General features: G+C 35.6%; 1 protein-coding gene across 1 annotated transcript; it reads left to right on the plus strand.

The window, feature by feature from the left end:
* The first annotated feature begins 15,373 nt into the window (after positions 1-15,373).
* Positions 15,374-18,517, plus strand: LOC149224114 (H/ACA ribonucleoprotein complex subunit 3-like protein). The gene is made up of 3 exons (XM_089383489.1): positions 15,374-15,480; positions 17,993-18,035; positions 18,161-18,517. Exons 1-3 carry the CDS (start codon positions 15,427-15,429, stop codon positions 18,256-18,258), a joined length of 195 nt encoding a protein of 64 aa, XP_089239615.1. The 5' UTR covers positions 15,374-15,426; the 3' UTR covers positions 18,259-18,517.
* The last annotated feature ends 4,408 nt before the right edge of the window (positions 18,518-22,925 follow it).

Below are 22,925 nucleotides of genomic sequence, written 5' to 3' on the forward strand. Positions count from 1 at the left end.
TATTTCCTTTACCCAAGGTTCATTCTTCCCTTTGCACGATTGCAATGCAACCTTCTGGTTCCAATTTGATCCCGAACATTGATCTTAAAGATCCAACGGCTGTTGTGCAACCATACTTCACACCTCTGCTACTCTGTTTACTTATAGTTTTACATTATTTCTTCAATTTCGGGTTTCTTGGTTCCGGGTCTTCTGCTATTTCACTGCGCATTCTTCCTGAGCTTGTCTTCTGCGAATTCTTACATCACCTTCTCTTTAGAGCTTCACTCTAATCATCCAAGAAGATTCAATGATCCCTTGTGATTCCTCTGAGTCATTCTTCTCCTCTATGTATTTCTTTAGAACTTTTCCTGCAACCTTTGTTACAAAACCTACGAATTCAGGCATAATCAATCATTACACACTTATTTCACACATTTAAATAGTACCAAAATGAACCTCTGTATATAAATATGAACAATTGATTATATTTGAGACTCTTTGTCTCTCATGCACCTGATCTTTGATATCAGTGGCCTCTTCTCACTACTCTACCCGTAGCTTACATTTATATCAAAAAGGTTCTTTGAAATAATTTGGGTTCGATTCCTAAATCTACTGAACTGACTCCTAGATTTCCTCTATCCTCTATGTCCACTTCTAATCTCCATTTAATTCCTAAGATCTCTCTCTTGTTCCTCGAACCATGGAATTGTTTTAAGAGTCCTAATTGACTTTTAACTCTTTTGTCTTTATTAACCACTCATGTTCTCATTTATTCGAGAGCATTTACAAAACATCCTCTCATTATATAATTAACTCCTATTCTATGTACTCAAAAGCCTAATATTACATTAATTCATCACTTAGGAATCCAACTTCCTTAAAATACATGACCCCCTATGTCTACTTAATTACAATGATTTTCTCTTGGGTTGAATGCTTCTACATCAGATTTTCTCAAAGAGAGATGATCTATAATTAAGAGAGAGTGTTTAGGAGCATGCCCATGCAAATGTTACACGACATGGGTGGTGAAAACCACAAAACCACATGGACAACATGGACACCAAATAAGAGTGGAATTATGTTCATGTTTTGGGTGTCACCAACTCAAAATCAGAATTAGAACAATCATTGTGCCAAGAGAAATGTTGATCTCACTAGTAGTGTTAAACTTTTTAATATATCTTTCTCAAACATGCAAGGGAAGGCTTGCTCCTCTAATCATACTGGAGGAATTCAATTCTTGCAGAGTCCATGTTCATAGAAAGCTTATAGGATTGAAATATAATACATGGAAATATAATATATGTTGCAGGAGGAAATTGTTCTTCCAATAGATATTATCTCTAGATCTAGTTAACTTCCTTGCCTATTATATTTTGGGGTTGTTCTTAAAACATTCTAAAATATTTTAGGTTTTCTTGTAGGAATTTGCAGAATAATATGTTAAGTGGAACTATTGATAATCTAGCAGATTTGCATTTGACAGACTTGTAATTTTCTTTCCAACTACCATATTTGTCTGTTTCTAGAAAATGAGTGTGGTGGTAGCAAGGTTGGTCTTCACTTTGGCTCATTAAGTAGTTGATTTCCTTTCCTGACAATCTTGGGATGCAACCAAAATTCTTGACAATCTTGGGATGCAACCAAAATTCCTTTCTCAGTAGTATGAAATTCTTTTGTGACAATTTTAAGATTGCAAATTGCTTCATAGTACTAAAATTGCTATTACTACTAGACTGAACTCCAATTGCTAACAAAGAAATCTCTACAATTTTAGGATTGCAAATTGCTTCACAATACTAAAATTGCATATCGGTAGGGACTACTGCTATGCCATTTTCCTTTGTTTTAATGTTGGAGAGTGAGCATAGAGTGTAGCACAAAACCACAATGCCATACATAGAGGATTTATCTAGAGGAAAATAGAAAAGAGGTTGATATTTTCTTCCTTTTTACTAAAGAAGTAAATTCCATTTTATCAAGTGCATAATCAATCATGTTGGGTTCTTTTGTTTCCTCTAATCTTTGAGTACATGTGGACACATGTTCAAATTAGTAGATTTCATTGCTGGTTATTTTTTTTCTTATCATCTTTATTTTTCCCACTCTAATCCTATTCTCTATGGATCTTTTTTTATTTCCCTAGATCTATTCTATAAAGGTAGATGGGGGATGAAGTGTATTTTTGTATTTTGTAGTTCTTTTTGCTTTGAGGTTCTTGTCTTCACATCCCATTTGCTAGTTGAATTACTTGTGAGAGGGCATAGTTATCATTGAGAGGTAGAGAATGCTTTCCTTGTATACATGCTATTGCATGTTTGGATACTCATTCTTGGTATGGATTTGGAAGTGTTTGAATGTCCCTTGTATATTTTTTTGGTGTAACAAATATTATCCAAACTTCTTGCTTACAATTTTAACATTTGTTTAATGGTTACATGTCAGGATTATTGTATTTTGACATCTTGAATTAATTAATAATGAGAATCACTCCCAATTAGTTTTCTAGATCCCATAACTAGTAGGATTCAAGCATGTAGCTCATTATTCATAATTGTATAATATATAATCACTTTCTTAACTTTTGGCACGAAAATCAATCTTTTAGAGGCAATTTTTTATGCTCTCACAACAAACTTACATGATTCACAAGGTATAATTACATATTTTAGGTTTGATAATTATGGGTCATTTATAGGATAAAAATGTCTTCAAAGTTTCACTTCTAATTGAGTATTCAACTGAAAATATTGAGTATCTTATTTGTAACTATTTTTCTGTCTAACGTTTCAGAACTTCTATCACCATTAGGTAGGACCTTTGGCTTCAATTCTATTTTTTTTGTTTAGCAAAATATTTGCTAAGACTTTCATCATTTCTTATAATTTATTGAAAGTTGTAAAATTTATAACTAATAAATTTTCAAGGTCTAATTTTTGAAGTCTATTTCTTTAAAGGGTGCTAGCTCAATGGAAGAGCACCTGCTTTACAAGCAGGAGGTTGGTGGTTTGATTCCACCATGACCTGATATTCATATGGAATGGTGACGATCATTTTTTGGTCATAGAGGCTCCTGTGACCATGACCATTGAGCATATGGTGATATTTTTCGATCCTCACCAAAATATGAAATGGTGATGGTCAACAAAAACCACTATATATATATATATATATATATATATATATATATATATATATAGTGATGCTATTAAAGGTACATCATCATATATCGTTTTTGTTCATATGAAATGGTGACAGTCACTTATTATCATTATCAGTGACAGACCTTGAATGTCACCAAAATACCTATACTTTTGGAAATGTAGCCTTTGGTGACGTTCATTTTTTAGTGACAGAAGTTCTTTTGACTATCACCAATGAGCTTATGGTGAAATTTTTCGACGCTCACCAAAATATGAAATGGTGACAGTCAATCAACATCACCTATATATGCATCAATAGTGATGGACATGAAAGGTTCATCACAATAAATCATTATTCATATGAAATGGTGACAGTCACTATCCATCATTATAATCATGATCAGTGGTGTACCATGAATGTCACCACAACACCTATACTTTTTGCGGCATTCAATTTTTTGGTGACGAAAGCTAAGGTCTGTCACCATCATTCATATGAAATGGTGACAGTCATTATCCTTCATTATAAATCATTATTAGTGATGAACCTTGAATGTCACCAAAACACCTATACTTTTGGTGATGCCACCTTTAGTGACAAAATCTCTTTTGACTATCACCAATGAGCTTATGGTGACAATTTTTTACCCTCATTAATGACCATTTTTGATGTATTGATAGTTTATCTTCACCTCTTTCAGATCCTACTCCTCCTCCACAGTATCAGATTTTCAAATGCCAACATTGTGACCATCTTGTCCATGTGAAAGATCATTGTTTTGATATTCACCCATGAAAAATTATGGTCAATGTAATCATCATTCAAACAAATGCATCAGAGAAAAGCTTCTTGAAAGAAAAATTATTCATCTTGGATGGATCTCTTCTTGGTAATGGGCTTCAATAGGCAAGAAGATATTTCTCTCATATGTCAAAATTTCTTCTAGAGTATTAAAAAACCTTGTAGTTGAGTTTTCTCCATCATCTCACCTTATATCTGAGACGGGGGTAAGTGATGATCATCTACAGGTTTCAAAGATGTATCAAGCAATCCTAAGCCACAACCTGAACCTGTTGCCCAAGCCTACAGCCAGAGACAACCATACCCATATTTAGATTTGTAGCTAGAGACACAAAAGCCCCTAAACATGCCTTTGGTTGGTGGCCTTCCTTAAACCACCATAGATTTTAGACCTCCCTTTTATAGGTTGAAGGTCTCCTTATCCAAAGCATTAAGAAGAACTTTCTCTAGTAGAAGAGTTCAACTTCTTCTGAGAGTTGGAAGAGTTCTGGGGATCGCACTAAGCATTCCTTAAGTTGGCGATCTTCCTTAAACCACCATAGGTTGTAGACCTCCTTTTTCCAAGATGACAGTCTCCCTCTTCAAATAATTAGGGACAATCCTCTAGCAGAAGATTTCATCTTCTTGCCAAATTTGGAAGAGTTCTGGGAACTGCACTAAGCATTCCAGTCATGGTGGTAATCTTTAAACCATCGTTAGTTGACACCTTGAGTCCACCCACCTTATGCCATCATCTCAAAGAGCACATTCAACTTATTGTTGTCATGAATTATTTTATTTTGTATTATAGCTCTCTTCTGGGACTCATATATACCCCTTCGGATTAAGGGGGGAATGTTGGACACCTAATCCACTAAGGGTTAAGGTGTGGGAGTTGAATAGTCAAAGGGATTCCAAGAGACATTGGAATATGAATCCAACAGTCATATAAATGTATTATAAATGTACGTCAATGTGAATAATAAAGGAAATTCATGCTTTATCTTTCACACTCTTGTCTTCGCCATGGTTGTGTTTAACGATTATTATTGAGAACCAGTCCCCTATAGAATACACTTTGAGACAATAAATTGCTTTTCTGTAAGCTTGGAATATCATTTTCATTCACTTTCAAGTCTATTGGCCATCTTACCGCATTATAAGCCATCCATAAACAAAAGAGTTTGAGACTGTCTATCATAGCTATATAGGTCTAATTGTCCTTATTTCTCCTTATGATGAGATAACAGAGAAAAAATATCGAAGTCTGCAAAACATTCACCTTTACTAAGAAAAATGTAAAAAGCCAAAGTGTGCAAGTCGTGCTACTACTCATCGGACAAATCCATAGGTGTTGGGTCTTTTGTGCTAGAACCCCACAATTCTGTGTGAGGGAGTCATGAAACATGCTTCTCTACGTAATGGAGGTGGGCATTCTATTGTTGAATAGCTTGAAATTCTTTGAAAAGTTACTGGAATTTTGTTTTAGACTTAGAAGGTCCAACAGAGGGTGTCACCAAGGATTTAGCCACAGTATTCTTTAACGGTCATTAAATATAAACAATATGTCTATATTGAGAAGACCAGCCTCTGGAATGTCCATGGTCCAGCACAAGATCCCACCATTCCTCCATATTCAAAATCATTTTTGTTTCCCATTGATTTAAATCTGCTTCCCATATAGAAATGAACTAGAAAACTTTGAGGCTAAGTATCGACCTCATAGGCTTGAGAAACTTCCTAAATTAGGCTTGAGGTGGATCTACGACCCCATCCCCTAACTGGACCTGATTTGGGTTGGCTTCCTCCTCTCCTCTGACCACTACCCTAATTCCTCTTGTGGCCTCTCCTTGCCGAGTTGACTCTCCTAGATAGTGGATGTGTCATTCTCTAGCTCTTCCAACCACAAAGGTAATGGAATAAATTGAAATCGAAAGCCAAGACCACTAGCTCAAGGAGACATCCTAGCGTAGGGTCCTGGCGCAAACACTAGTAATTCAAACCTGTAGAATTGCAATAACATAATACAACATGACTGTGAGAATGAGGGCTATAAACCATATCTTTCACCATGATAATGAATTGGGTTTGCCGAAACAGGACTTTCACAACAACCCCTGGCTTCTCGAGCCTTATTGAAGCAAGATGCAGTGTTCATTCAGGAATTTCCATTCCTAGGACTCCCCTTTTCATACGAGGCAACAAGTACATCAAAGATACTAAATAATGGACAAAATCACCCATGTAAGAAGTGCAAACTGAATTCCAATATTTAGACCCAAAATACATGCACATCCTAGAAAGCAAAATTCCATAACAGACAAAGATAATTCTATTATATTCAGACAACCCATCAGAGTAAACTATTCTTGCCTCCCAAATTTCACGGAAGGTTTCCTTTCTGACCCAAGACATCGTCTTAGAGACACGTCTCTAGCAAAGAATCAGATAGTATTGAATCATAGGGATAAGTGCATGAATGAAACACACAGAGTTAACATACCTGTAACCATCGTCCACTGGGAAGAGGGTAAGGTTGTCTACACTTGGATGGCAAACCTTTTGAGATATCGTCACAAGCGGCCTAGAGATTGCAAGAAAACCTAAAACAATACTAGAAGCAACACCTCCAAAATGAGCTTGGCTAGTTGCATAAGACCTCGACGATGAGATGTCTCGTTGATCTCTCCACTGACAATTAATGTCTATCATGCGCTTTGCCACCTTGCGCTTGAAGGTGAGTATGTGAGGGCCAACAATCGACCACCCACTATCCTTTCTCATTAATTGTCTGGCCATGGTATAGATCCCATTAGTGCCCAGTTATCGTCTCTCATCACGATCAAGAAAAAACAATAATATAGTTAAAGTAAAATTATAAATCAAAATTATTTAAACCAAATTGATTATCATTATCATTAATCATTAAATACTTATTCAAATATTGTAACCAACATTAAATAAAAAAATATATTTAATTATAATTTCAAATTAAATATATATATAAAAGAAATATATAAAATTAAAAATATATAACCATAATCCCCGAAAATTACAAAACAGTTTTCATACAAATAAAAAATATATATATATATATACAAATTACAAAACAGTTGTCATATATATATATATAACAAAAATTTTAAATATGAAAGATATTATTCCATCAACATATAACACCAAACATAATCTAATGACAAAAATAATCAAGCCAAAGCTAATATGGCATATTGCAATACATTCACAAGAAACAATCCAACTGTTATAATAATTATATTGGTATAATATGGTGACTTTTTAATTTAAAATTACATTATATTTAAAAACAATCCAATTACAATAATAATAATTAAACCAAAACTAATATGATTTATTATCATACATTTAAAAAAAAACAATCCAAGATTTATATTTCTATAATTGGTTTGACCATTTAAAATTAATAAGTGGAAAATTACATTTAGAAAACAATCCAACTATTATAATAATTAAATTGATATAATAAGTTTGGCCATTTAGAAAACAGAACACTAGTGCTCATCATTGGCTTAAACAATAGCTTGTTGGGTCTGGCGATCTTCATATCTCAAACACACCACTTGGAAGAACTCTCCGAATCTGTGAGAAAGGAATTGACTCTTTGCAATTACCACCAATGACCATACAACTTAGAGAGTCATATGCTTTGGAATATCCATATATGATTACTCTGACACGCTTGCTCAGACATTCAAAACAAAACAGATGCCCATTTGAACAGCTCACCATATTTTCTAATTCAAATTCCCGATAACAGCATTCACACTGCATTTTTGGTGCCCATACTTGTGGGGCGTTGAGATTATTGGTGCCTGCCATATGAGCGCTTTCTGCTTTAAAAACCTTTGGAATCACAACCTTTCCACCTGTTATTATTTCATGGAATTATTGATCGGCTCCCTCAAATAAAAACTTTATTTTCCGTTCTCTTCGTCACAATTATCAAACCGTTTCATTTCGCTCGTACAGTCGTCGATCTGCTATCATGACCTCTGGCGTTCCATCTTCTCACGAAGACATTTCATGAGTAGTTTTGGAAGTAGAGTCTCAATAGGATGAACGTGAGGCAAGGAAAGTTTTCTATAACGTAGCCATAATAATAATAATAAAATTAATGTTTTAAATCATATAGATAAAAATAGCAATGTTGTATTAAAAGAAATAAAATTTACTCGGCAGCGTTAAGAAAGAGAGTCGAAACTGCTCTACATTGTTTAATCATAATTTTTAGAGAAGTTAGAACAATAATTTAAGAAATAGAAACTAATCCCTATCCTGAAATCACATGAACCAACTCACATTATTCTAGCATATTCTCTATTTTCTTCAAAATATATATATATATATATATATATTCAAGCATATTCTCTATTTTCTTCAAAATATATATATATATATACTTCAGGAGCCAACTCACATTATTCTGGCATATTCTCTATTTTCTTCAATATAGATATATATATAGCATATTCTCTATTTTCTTCTATATATCAAAATATATATATAGAGAGTTTAGTTTTAATTCACAACTTATTAAAGTAAGGAATTATGTTTCTCTGTTTGCAACTAAAGTATAAAGTTTGGTCATGAACATAGGTACTATGGGGATTCAAAATTATTTCACTAAAGTATAAAGTTTGGTCATGAACATAGGTACTATGGGGATTCAAAATTATTTCGATAAGATGTGCACATATAATTGCTTTGATTAAAGTATTAATTAGTTTCACTCTTTAATTCTTTAGAGTAAGGAATTATATTTCCCTCTTTATTCATTAGAGTAAGGAATTATGTTTCCTTCTTTATTTTATTTAAATTATAAATTATTTTTTATCAGATTTGTATAGGCCTTTGTTTTGGTTAAAGTATTAGTTAGTTTAAAGGTTAAAGTATTAGTTAGTTTTAAGATTATCATGAAAAAATAGTTTGAGAAATTAAATTATTGGATTAAAAAAAAAAAAAGGAATATTTAAAATATTAATTTGATATTGAATTTGGAAAATGTTATTATGAAGATTAAAGAAATAGATTTTATTAATTTGATATTGAATTTGGAAAATGTTATTATGAAGATTAAAGAAATAGATTTTATGGAAGTAAAAAACAATGAATAAAACTAAGACTTTCTTCTTTTAAAAATATTTCCTTTTTGAGGAGCCTTTGGGTTGGAAACACCGTCAATAATGGCCTCAAAACTATCTAGCATATTCATTACACAATTAAGCGGATTAGGTCAAAGTCTACTTCAGGCAAATTTAATGCGAGCGAGAATTTCATATGGGGGAGTGTATGGAACCACATTGGTTCCAAATTTTTCATGAGGGTCCAACTCGTTGTCATCCCCTGTCATGCCCACACCCCAAGTCACTCCGAATGGGGAATTGTGATCTCGCAGTTGAATATTCTAGCAGTCCTGATGGAGATGGGCCTCATAGGAGGGTGGCCAAAGCTTTGTATTGTTGAGGGTCTCATTTGTACTGTTGAGAGTCTCATTTGTACATCCTGCACTGGCCAAGTATTTGGCCACTCTTTGTTGGCTAATCTACAAACATTAGAGGTGAGAATAATAAGAATTTCAATCAGTGAGGATTTAACGCACATTAGCTAATTCTCTAATATCAATTTATTAATATCTTGTTAGTGTTATCTTCGTGAAGAAGGCGCTTCAATTTATGAATAACCAGTTGAGAGTCCCCTTTTATGTCCAATTTGGTAAAAGTATATTGGATTGCATAAGTGAGGCCCATTTCCAGAGAAAAAACTTTCGCAACATTATCTGTGTTGAGGCCCATATCACCTAAGATGTAGAATACAACTTGTCATTTATCATCCCCAAATATACCACAACAACTAACTTCTCTAGCGTTTCCTTTAAAGGCACCATCAAAATTCAGTTTAACAAAAGATGAAGGAGGGGGGCACCAAGAACTGGGGGAGGGAAAAGCCGGGATACAAAATTCAAAGGAGGGAGACGTCCAATCTTCTTGAGACCAAGGAATGAGAAAATTAGTTCTCACTACACCAATAATCATGAACCATGCCATATTTTCAAGGAGACATTAATTTTTTTAAATACGACCATTTCATTCCTTGTAGATGCATGAGAGGAGAAGGCTGGGAATTAAAGTATAGGATATATTCAAGATGGTATTTTCAAATTGAGAAGAGCGTCAATTAACTATAGTATTTTCAATGTTATTATGATCTCTATCTAAGTGCTAAAAAAAATCACAACTTGATTTTTTAATCCCCATTAGTAACTACATGCATTGAATGAGTGGTCAATATCCTCTTGGTTGTTGTGGCATAAGTGGAAAAATGATGATCCTTTAAAACCATACTTGAGAAGTTTGTCCCAAATGAGGGTGCATTTTCAAAAAAGAAGTCAAAGAAAATGGGCAACCTTTGGCCATGAATTATGGGTCCATTTTTTCTTCCATATGTTTTGGGTTGGAAACTTTTTATGCTCTATACCTAGGGAATAGGTCTCCTTGATGGTGAAAATGCTATTAGACCCATAGCTGCATTAAATTTTATCATTCCCTTATTGAATTAGTAGTTTCCTTCTCTAAAGATCCTCCCATAGCTGATTCAAGATGCTTTCTTGATCGAGATATTTTCACTTCAAAGATTCATATAGAATTGCATTTAAAAGAGCATGTAACTATAAGATGCATATACATAAAATAAGAAGAAATAAATGAAAACCATGAGAAGCAAAGACACAACCAAAGTTGATAGCAGAGTTCACCTAGTGTGCATTATGTCTCTAGGCCCTGCTCAATGTGGGGGAGCCTCTTTCATTGATCTTCAGACCTCCAATTCTAGGGATGCTATGAAAACACGCACCCCTGCTGAATAAATGGACTGCACCATTGAATTTCTGGTGAAAATTCATGAAAAATGACTATAAACTCAACCCCTTTCTACTTCGATTAAAATATGGACCCCAATGAATCTCAAATATTCCCCAAAGGTTCTCACTAGTTGACTGGAATTCGGCTGCTTAGATGAATAATTTGGTCACACCATCATGTTCCTTGCGAAAAAATAAGAAGAATGAGTATATAGTTACCCTGGTTCTAAAACTGTAAATTTTGGGCCCCAGGGAATCTCAAAGATCCCTCAAGGTTTCATAAAGATTTTGTTATACAGGCTCGTTGAAAATCCACTACTCAAATCAGAAAATCAATCATGCCATCATACTCTTGGTGAAATTCTAAGTAATTTGAGTATAAAGCGGGCATGATCCTGCCATTGTCAAAAATCAGCCTCGAAAAGAATCTAAAAATTCTTCAAGCATCAAAAAATATTCCCCTCGAAATTCATGTCAAACATGGTTCCCTATGTTTTTGATTCCACTGCTCAACATCACTCGTTCATTGTTATAAATATTCCGCTCGAAATTCATGTAAGGCATGGTTCCCTATGTTTTGGATTCCACTGCTCAACATCCCTCGTTCATTGTTCTACCTGTCACCTCGGCCTCTATTGTGGTTCCTTTGTCGTGTCCAATGCAAGAATGGTGGATTTAATGCGTAGTCTAACGAGGCAGAGGAGTTTCCCGGAAAGTTATGGAAATTCCGGTCATAATCAAAGAAAACCCGCAAGGATTTTTGTAAATCTAAGTTATAGTTGTTAAACTTCAAAATTTTAGGTGTCCTAGACGTTTTTGATGGTACTGAATCCATTTCCACGATCAAAAACACGATTCAAACACTCCCTCTATAAGACTTTTTGAAATTACTCGGATTCCGACCACTTTTGACCATTCGGGCAATTCCTCCGCATCGTTAGACGACTCTGTGGATTTAATATTAAGGCATCGACATCATTTTCAAAGCCTTGTTGGGCTAGCACAATGGTCGGCATAATTTAAAATTAGGCATTGGTTGGCCGGCATAATTTAAAATTAGGCATTGGTTTTAGGAAGTTCATGGGTTTAATCCCCCAGCTGACCCTTTAGTTTTATGTGAAAACATATGTGGTTATAAATACATAACCATTGATGTCGAAATATTTAACTTTCTACCTTTTTTTTAGAGCCATATGACATAACCCTAACTTTATTACAAATGTTAACCACTCATCCATGCTAACAATGCGGTTTTGTGTTTATAATAATTATGCCGTAAGGCGTTTCCCTTTGAAATCAACTTTCCTGTTGGGTTACGTGTACATTTCTAAGCCTTTGATTTAAGTGTTAGATGATGAAAATAATCTTACCCATCCAATTGATTAGACCGGTATACGATGCGACCCAGCAGATCGACACTTGCCCTCGCTCGACACTACGCTTGCCCTGTGCAGACATTTCCTAAACTTTTGACATGGTCCCAAGGGCAATGAGAGGAGTTTGTTCCCAAGTTTCAATCAATCTCAGAAGAGATTGTATAGAGCCACTAAGAGTCTGCAGAAACACAGACCTGTGTCAAAGCCATACTGAACTTTGTTTTCTCCTGTGTCAAAGCCATGCCCGCCTTTTGTAAAACTCTGAACCAGCTCGTTGAGTTACGGGACAACTGAATGCTTCAAGGCTCATCTCGAGGAGGGCTTGTGGACCAAGGTCCCACAGGAGGAGTTTGATCCTCAATAGAAAAGTGAGGATATTGGTATTTTCAGAGCATTGAAGCAAAATTGAGGGTTTTTATGCTTCTGAATTTTTTTGTTTTTTTCCTTCTATTTCAAAATCATGATTGTTTTTCTTTTGAATTAATGAAATCTTGATAATTGTAGCTAGGTAAACACAACAATAGAGTTAGGGTTCGTTTCTTGTGTATACGAATGGTGTTTGAGTAGTGACCATATTAAAAATGCAATAAATTTTAGTCATGTTTATTATAATTTTTGGGCGATGACATTTCCAGCCTCGCCTCCGTTGTTTTGACAGACATGGCGTCAGCTACAGTGTGTGCTTTGCTGTGATACACACTAAACACATTAGAAATGTATATTGCAGGAGATTGGCACATATGCCAGCTGGAGTGAAGGTGGCCACTCGATAGTTAAATGTCATCTGCATTAGTCAAGCAAGAAGAATACCTACTTATAATAACACAAGAGAGGTGGGATTGAATTTGATTGGGGTTGTTTCCTCTATGACCAGTTTGGCAATGTAGCCCCCTGCCGTAGTGAGCGTGTTTCATTCTATTGATTTCTTAATTCAAAGTGAAATATTAATCACTTGGAAGGTTCGGTCGGTTCTACCTTCATTATATGCTTGCAGATTTTAAATGCACAATTTATATTTCTGTACCAGAAGTGCAACAGAACACTTTATTTTTGTTGATCAGAAGTAGAATAGCAATCGAGGATTGATTTATTTGCATCATTTTGTGGTTAGTTAGTTTGTTTGTTTCTGAGGGTCTCCTCAGTTCATTGAGGATATGGGTCTAAAGCTGGAAACATTACTAGGAAATAAATTCAAATATTCAAAATGGTATTTTTCTCTTTTTTAACTGAGTATTATGCTTTTCAGGTTTTAGAGATGGAAAGGGCTCATTTTTTATCGATGTGATGAATGGAAATTATCAGTGATTGGTTCTAATTTTGAATCCCATTAGATCGGTTCATTTAGGTCAATTACGGTGTTGGGTTACTTGCTTGTATTTCCTGTTTTATTTTGTTCCATTGATCTTGGTGTTTTGGATTGATATGCAGCAAGACCCTGTTGAAGATGACCATCTCTCGGACCAAAATACTGAAGAATAAGAAGGAACTGTAGTGTAGGAAATTCAGAAAAGATGTTTCTCAGCTCCTTCAAAACGACTAGGAAGAGAGTGCTCGATAAAGGGTGTGTTTTTGTTTTTAACTATGGATTTTTTCTCTCATAATTACAAAGAAAATGTGCAATTTACTGGCAGACTACCATACCACAATGTTTACCATTTTTAATTACATCGTAAGGCGTTTCCCTTTGAAATCAACTTTCCTCTGGCCTTACCTGTCTTGCTATGATCCATCTGATTTCATGTTAGACGATTAAAATATTTACAACCATTAGATTAAGTTCTTGTTATAACTGAAACTATCCCTATCTTACCTTCCTTGAAACCATATAAATAACGACTTCCGTAGGTTTTATGAAACATTGTTCTATGAATCCATGTCCGCTTTCTTGAATCTTTGAATCTCCTGGCCATTGTGCAGTTCAATCGTCCAATTTTCCATGATCTCGCTTGAATCTCCTAGCCATTGTGCAGGTAAATTTCAAATAGCAAGGGCATAAATTTCAAAATGGACTGTGTAGTCTTGATTGTTTTTAGTTTTCAATGATTTTGGGTTTTAACTGCAAGGACTTCCGTGACGGAAAAATGGAAACTGCCAGGATTTCTATGACAAAAAACTAGAAATTGCAAAGGTTTCTCAGTTTATGCACGATCTTGGATGAAGTCTGTTGGACACTGTGCAGGTAAATTTCAAAATGGAGTGGGTAATCTCGAAATTACTGTTTTTTAGTTCACGCCTTCCATATACCACAATTCTTCTTTTTAAGAAACCCTAATGTCTAAAGTTGATCTTGCTTCCACTATTTGAAGGGGATTGTACTGCTAGTATGGCGTCAATGCCCATGTGACCGTGTTGAGTAATTATTTCAAGGTATGAGACCTTGCATCAAGTTTATGGCCCCCATAAGCAAGATCCCTCTCTTCTCCTTCAATGAGCCTACCTGTGGCGACCAGATCTTGTGCCTCCGGCTGTGGTTGTAGCTCAAACTCACGTGCTTTTTCAACCCTCTGGTTTGGCTTTTGCCCAGATCTAGTTTGGTTTTGGATTCAGATTCCTCCATCCAGTGCTGCATGCATTGACCACAGCATTTTTCTCCATTGTTGGTCTTCTTCTCGCAGCAGGTGCTGCATCCTCCCAACGTCAGCGCCCCATTTACCTTCGTGCATATGGTAAAAATATCACAGGAGTGGCATTAATTTCCATATTTAATAATTAGTTACAGGTATGATTACAGATCAGACCTTCCTTGTTTAGTTGATGGCCCCATCAACTGGATCTTTATCTTTACTTTCCACATGCTTAATCTGGGTCCTGTGGGTTTCAGATCTTGTCGCTTGGCTTTGGCTCTTGCTCAAACTTCTGCTCTAGCTATATTCAGACTCTCAGGCTTTAACTCTGACTTGGTTTTGGCTCTAGCTTCACGGGCTGAATCTGAGAAAGAGCCTCCTACATAGTTCTCTACATTTCTTTTAACAAACCCTTCTAGACATATATGACTCTTATTCACAGCTGATTATTTTGTCTTTTGGATATTTATATGACTTCTTCTTAGATAAAGTGCAAATCAAGCTAAACAAATGTTTAGATAGAGTGCAAATCAAACTAAACAAATGTTCAAATAATGTTGTTCTAAATTGTCCTTTTCAGCATTCAACTGAGATGCTTCTGGTGCCTCTACCTCATAATTTACAGACAGCCATACAAACAAACATTTGGAGTGATTCCGAAGACCCCGCACCAACAACAATGTATCTCATGTTTTATATCAATGAAAATGGAGAGAAATTGTACACGTTAAAGGTAAGTCTCATTATTTAAGCCATCTGGCTTCTGCTTTGAGAGAAAGTATACACGTTAAAGTAGAATCCTTTGCTTCCATTCGCAATAGTTATATGGTGTGAAAGGTGCAGGAGGTGGAAACTCCATTTTTTTTGGTATCACCAGTATTTAGTACCTTAATCAAGACCTATAACGTTGAATATAGGTCTAGGATTTTCAATTTTTGTACCAAGTTGTCCTTTTGATTACTATCAATCTTGCTACTTTAGTACTAAATCAGTCATTTTTCTATTAGGCCATAATGTTAGCACTCATGTTATAAATGATTCTTCCAAATACCCTTCCTGTTTCAACAAAACTGGAAGTAGCAGGCTTTAGTAAAAAAGATTCTTGGATAGAGCAATACACATCGCAGTATAAAACCTCTTCCTGGTCATCATGGAAACAATTGTCATCTTACCTCAGGTAGCCTTTCACTCAGCATAATTAAGTACATTAATCATGACATAGCCAACAATTTTACTATATTCAATGGCATCATTATGAGCTCAAAATAGCCATGTCAAGTTAAACATTAGTTTATTAATGAACCCTTGAACAGCAACAAGCACAAACTCACTACAAAAAAAGTCTAAAGATCAATCTAGAATGGGGCTCGAGTTTTTTTTCAAAATATTCGATTTTATGCCACGGCTTCAATAATGCCACAGTATTTAGAAATAACTCAGGATTTGATTCAGGTATTCAAGGGCTTACAAACCCGAAGCCAAAAATTTCATCAAACTTGACATGCGCAAATTTATCCTGTTGTATTCAATATTGGATGCCATCATATCATTTCAAACCTCTCATTGATCACCTGGAATTTGTTTCATAAATAGTGAAAAAGAGTTTGACTTTGTGTCAATTGTAGGTCTTTTCTCCAAATATCATAAAAGATCCTCAGACTTCCCTCAGAGGCAAGCCTAAACAATCCCTCTATAATCTACACATTTAGATCCTCAGATGAACCATTAGCTTATGAAAAATTCCTTTAGTACATAGATTACAACATGCAGCAAGTAGAAGATATAATCCACAAATGTTATCTGCGTGTCCTCTGATATAATCCTTGAAGCTAAAGGAAATCAATGGTGAAACAATTTTCATCAATAGGGATGCAAAATATTTCAAGTCCCTCTTAGAGAATTTTAACTTGTATCACCACTCTCCTAGTTTGGTACAGGCTCTGACCTGCTCATGGCCAAGATTTTTCACAACAGCTTATGTCATTATCATTCGTAAGCAGCTAGAGATTTATGGAATCCAAATTAAGAATTCAATGTCAACATCCTCCTCCCAAAGGATCCCTATTGGAAAAACAATTTAGAAGTTCATCAGTAACAAAAGGATTTTAAGAATGCTTATAAGTATGTTGATGATATCCTTGGTCCAATTATTAAGAACTTCACTAGCTATTTCACAGGCCTTCGCACCTCTTGGCCACTTCTGAGGCTGCTCGGCCTCTGTTCAATCAGTCCTGAGGCCTTCCTGAGGTCAATCCTGAGACCTATCGGCCCTTTGTCACAGTCTTCTAAGGCCTTAGACAGAATTTTGGTCTCTCTTTGTCCTGGTCAAAAGCATTGTTGACAGAACTTGGACTAGAACTTTATTAAGGTTGCTTTTTTACCATCCCTCTGATACCATGTTGATGTTTCCATCTTCTAATCTGATAATTACTTCCAATGATCTCTTAAACAAGTTCTTAATCATAATGCAATAATGACAGTAGGATCATAAAGAGACAGCCAAGCACTTAGCGTACAAAAAGACACAAAATTTTCACCTGGGAAGCCCAAACTTGAGAGAAAACCCAACAATCTTTTCTAGGAGAAATTCTTCAGTTCAACAAAGGTACATTTTAATATTCACAAGTCAACCTAGGTCAACTTAGACAATAATTATGGATCTGAACAAAACAGACCTCAGAACTCAATCTAGGCAGTAGATCTGGTTTCGGTCCCTTCTGTTTACAGACTGAGGTTCTTGGCCTCCTCTAGGGCTTCGACCCTCCATAGAAAAGAAAGGTCTCGGATCTTCTAGGGATTCTGCCCTTCAACAAAGATAAAATATCTTTACAGAGATAAGATCCTTCTTGAACTTCGCTCCATCCACAGAAAAAAGATTTCAGTCTTTCTTCCACAGAAACAAGGTCTCCATATCTGAGTCCATTCAGCCTCTTACAAGCAGAAACCCGTCGCTCTTAAACTCTACTACCTAGATTGCCTGTTTTAATGTTTTTCTGATCAATGTGATCCTTGAAACTAGATATGTCATGTATGTTGCTTGGCATAAATTATGCAGAGATTGATATACATAAATGACCTTTGGTTGAAGTCATGTTGTCTTATGAGTGGAGTTTGCTTCCACACTATTGCTAGGAAGTAGATATGAAGGGATACGAATGAGTGCTTTTATATTCTATATCCAATGCAATGTAGCGTTAACTTACATGTTGAGTCACACATTAATTTAATGTGTTTTTTTCTTGCAGAAGGATTCCCCCGTAGGGTCTCCAACACAGTCAGCCCACCCTGGTATGTCTCCTTTATTTTTATGATAATACTACTTTATTTGATGTCATGTCATTAATATGTGAGGATAGCATTGCTACATTGATGTTTTTAAAATCTTTTATCTCATGAGGTTTCTTGTGTTACAGCACGGTTTTCTCCAGATGATAAATACTCAAAGCATCGCACTTTGCTGAAGAAGCGCTTTGGCTTACTGCCAACGCAGCAACCCCCACCCACCTATTGACAATTGAATATTCAGAGTTTTTATGTCTCTGCTAGACAAAGGAAGGGTGGTTAGAGGTTACAGGGTTAACATTAATTATTCATTTTGTTTACTCTGTAGTCTTTGCCCTGCCTTTTTGGATGCAACTTCATGCTAGTTTGTGTTTAAGATGTATTTTGATGCTTTTTTACTTTGCACAAGTTGTAGATGTTGAATTGGGGTTTAAATTTAAATATATTGTTTAAGAGGTTATGATTAGATAGAGAATTAATTATTATTATTGGCTTATATACGATACTTTTGCACATTTATTTGTAGGCTAAACATTTGTGATTTTTCAGAGAAAAAAAACCTCCTAACTTCCATTAATCAAAATAAAAGTAAATACATTTGCAGTAGTGACAAATCTTATGTCCATGTAACTCTATGTTCTAGATAAGTCTCAGTAGAAACTCAGAAGATTTTATAATTTTGGATCTTAATCACTATGTATCTACTAGCGTCTCTAAAGGTCTATAACATCATTACAGATTTCTTACCTCTCTAACTTTCCTTCTCAACGACATTGTTATATTATTTCCCATACATTCTTCAAAAAGAAAATAAAATAAACAGAAAACTTGAAAAGACATATGAGGATTGTTCTCAGTGAACAATTAGTGATGTCCTTAATAATTAAAACTCCATGTGCTGATGAGGATGCCATTGTCAAAAGCAGTGAAGAAGATCTTTCCCGTGCTTGGAAACAACTCTTCTTAGAGAGAAAATATGCCTCTTGGTTCTGTTCTCTGAATATATGACTGAAAGTCACTTTCTAGAAGGATCCCATGAAAGATCTGATGCGTAGCATCCAGAAGATAAGGGAAGGTTGCCCAAAAGTGGATCTCTGTACCCAATCTAGAATCACTTTGGGTTTCCCAAAACTGATAAATCCTCTATAGCTAGCCAGTTAGCAAATAGGAGTGCCCCCCAAAGAGCTAATCGCAATGCTCTTTTATTAGTCCATGTACCACTATTCCAACAAAATTGAAAGTAGTTGCCAGGCTTTTATACAAGAAAAACCCCCCTGCCACAGATCCTGTTAGTAGAAGCTCCTTAAAAAAAATCATCTGGATTTTGTGACCAAATCTCTTTATATTGGATTTGTCTCGAGTTAACCTTCTCTTTTGTTGGCCCTATTTCCATAAAATATGCAGAGATCTTTAAACAGGCGCCTCTTGTATCTGGGGTAGTCTCTTTCAAATATCTTCTCGTTCCTACTTTTCCATATGCCCACAGAATATTGAAGGGTAATGTTCGAAATGTCCTGTTCTCCTCAACCCACAGAGAAATGCACCTATCTATGGAGCTCGAATGCTATGCTGCTTGTAGGTTAAGAGTGTAATACTCCTCTCCAAATCGAGACTGCAAATGGGCATGTCAGAAAGAGATGATCCACGTCTTCTGCATTTTTTTCATAAAACACCTATTAGGACCTTGGAAGCCTCTTTTGAGGAGATTATACTTACATGCACTCCTGTTATAAATGATTCTTCCAAATACCCTTCCTGTTTCAACAAAACTGGCAGTAGCAGACTTAAGTAAAAAATATTCTTGGATAGAGCAATACACATCGCAGTATAAAACCTCTTCCTGGTCATCATGGCAACAATTGTCATCTTAGCTCAGGCAGCCTTTCACTCAGCATACTTAAGTACATTAATCATGACATAGCGACAATCTTACTATAGTCAATGGCATCATTATGAGCTCAACATAGCCATGGCAAGTTAAACATCAGTTTATTAATGAACCCTTGAACAGCAACAAGCACAAACTCGCTACAACAAAAGTCTAAAGATCAATTTAGAATGGGGCTCGGGTTTTGTTTCAAAATATTCGATTTTATGCCACGGCTTCAATAATGCCACAGAATTTAGAATTAACTCAGGATTTGCTTCAGGTCTTCTAGGGCTTACAAACCCAAAGCCCAAAATTTCATCAGACTTGACATGTGAAAATTTATCCTGCTATAGTCAATATTGGATGCCATCATATCATTTCGAACCTCTCATTGATCACCTGGAATTTGTTGCATAGATAGTGAACAAGAGTTTGACTTTGTGTCAATTGTAGGTCTTTTCTCCAAATATCATAAGAGATCCTTAGACTTCCCTCAGAGGCAGGCCTAAACAAGTCCTCTGTAATCTACACATTTAGATCCTCAGATGAACCATTAGCTTATGAAAAATTCCTTCAGTACATAGATTACAACATGCAGCAAGTAGAAGATATAATCCACAAATGTTATCTGTGTGTCCTCTGATATAATCCTTGAAGCTAAAGGCAATCAATGGTGAAACAATTTTCATCAATAGGGATGCAAAAGATTTCAAATCCTCTTAGACAATTTAACTTGTATCACCACTCTCCTAGTTTGGTACAAGCTCTGACCTGCTCATGGCCAAGATTTTGCACAATAGCTTATGTCATTATCATTCGTAAGCAGCTAGAGATTTATGGAATCCAAATTAAGAATTCAATGTCAACATCCTCCTCCCAAAGGATCCCTATTGGAAAAACAATTTAGAAGTTCATCAATAACAAAAGGATTTTAAGAATGCTTGTAATTATGTTGATGATATCCTTGGTCCAATTATTAAGAACTTCACTAGCTATTTCACAGGCCTTCGCACCTCTTGGCCAGTTCTGAGGCTGCTCGGCCTTTGTTCAATCAGTCCTGAGGCCTTCCTGAGGTCAATCCTAAGACCTATTGGCCCTTTGTCACAGTCTTCTAAGGCCTTAGACAGAATTTTGGTCTCTCTTTGTCCTGGTCAAAAGCATTGTTGATAGAACTTGGACTAGAACTTTATTAAGGCTGCTTTTTTACCATCCCTCTGATACCATGTTGATGTTTCACGATCTTCTAATCTGATAATTACTTCCAATGATCTCTTAAACAAGTTCTTAACCATAATGCAATAATGACAGTAGGATCATAAAGAGACAGCCAAGCACTTAGCATACAAAGAGACACAAAATTATTTTCACCTGGGAAGCCCAAACTTGAGAGAAAACCCAACAATCTTTTCTAGGAGAAATTCTTCAGTTCAACAAAGGTACATTTTAATATTCACAAGTCAACCTAGGTCAACTTAGACAATAATTATGGATCTGAACAAAACAGACCTCAGAACTCAATCTAGGCAGTAGATCTAGTTTCGGTCCCTTCTGTTTACAGACTGAGGTTCTTGGCCTCCTCTAGGGCTTCGACCCTCCATAGAAAAAAAAGGTCTCGGATCTTCTAGGGATTCTGCCCTTCAACAAAGATAAAATATCTTTACAGAGATAAGATCCTTCTTGAACTTCACTCCATCCACAGAAAAAAGATTTCGGTCTTTCTTCCACAGAAACAAGGTCTCCATATCTGAGTCCATTCAGCCTCTTACAAGCAGAAACCCATCGCTCTTAAACTCTGCTACCCAGATTGCCTGTTTTAATGCTTTTCTGATCAAGCTTGAAACCTGGATACTAGATAGTCATGTATGTTGCTTGGCATAAATTACGCAGAGATTGATATGTAAATGACCTTTGGTTGAAGGCATGTTGTCTTATGTGTGGAGTTTGCTTCCACACTGTTGCTAGGAAGTAGATATGAAGGGATACTAATGAGTGCTTTTATATTCTATATTCAATGCAATGTAGCGTAAACTAACTTACATGTTGAGTCACACGTTAATTTAATGTGTTTTTTTCTTGCAGAAGGATTCCCCCGTAGGGTCTCCAACACAGTCAGCCCACCCTGGTATGTCTCCTTTATTTTTATGATAATACTACTTTATTTGATGTCATGTCATTAATATGTGAGGATAGCATTGCTGCATTGATGTTTTTAAAATCTTTTATCTCACGAGGTTCCTTGTGTTACAACACGGTTTTCTCCAGATGATAAATACTCAAAGCACCGCACTTTGCTGAAGAAGTGCTTTGGCTTACTGCCAATGCAACAACCCCCACCCACCTATTGACAATTGAATATTCAGAGTTTTTATGTCTCTGCTAGACAAAGGAAGGTTGGTTAGAGGTTACACGGTTAACATTAATTATTCATTTTGTTTACTCTGTAGTCTTTGCCCTACCTTTTTGGATGCAACTTCATGCTACTCTGTGTTTAAGATGTATTTTGATGCTTTTTTACTTTGCACAAGTTGTAGATGTTGAATTGGGGTTTAAATTTAAATATATTGTTTAAGAGGTTATGATTAGATAGAGAATTAATTATTATTATTGGCTTATATACGATACTTTTTCACATTTATTTGTAGGCTAAACATTTGTGATTTTTCAGAGAAAAAAACCTCCTAACTTCCATTAATAAAAATAAAAGTAAATACATTTGTAGTAGTGACAGATCTTATATCCATGTAACTCTATGTTCTAGATAAGTCTCAGTAGAAACTCAAAATATTTTATAATTTTGGATCTTAATCACTATGTATCTACTAGCATCTCTAAAGGTCTATAACATCATTACAAATTTCTTAGATGAAACTGGTGTTTTGATCTGCACTTAGATTTTAACAGAGCATCATACTTTCATAAACCTATATTTAATGATGAACCTGGTGTTTTGATCTGCACTTAGATTTAACAGAGCATCATATTAAAACCGTTTAGTAGCTTGGTTTCCTTGCTTCTCCAAACCATAT

This window comes from Pinus tabuliformis, chromosome Q (assembly GCF_031772625.1).
Source record: "Pinus tabuliformis cultivar Carrire ecotype Pingquan chromosome Q, CPIR1, whole genome shotgun sequence".
In the NCBI taxonomy this organism is placed as follows: Eukaryota; Viridiplantae; Streptophyta; class Pinopsida; order Pinales; family Pinaceae; genus Pinus; species Pinus tabuliformis.

Excerpts from the sequence above, each read along its gene's own strand:
- LOC149224114 (XM_089383489.1), top strand. The coding sequence starts at position 15,427 with ATGTATCTCATGTTTTATATCAATGAAAATGGAGAGAAATTGTACACG. Across the intron at positions 15,481-17,992 it reads AGAAATTGTACACGTTAAAG|AAGGATTCCCCCGTAGGGTC; the intron begins GTAAGTCTCATT and ends TTTTTCTTGCAG. Across the intron at positions 18,036-18,160 it reads AACACAGTCAGCCCACCCTG|CACGGTTTTCTCCAGATGAT; the intron begins GTATGTCTCCTT and ends CTTGTGTTACAG.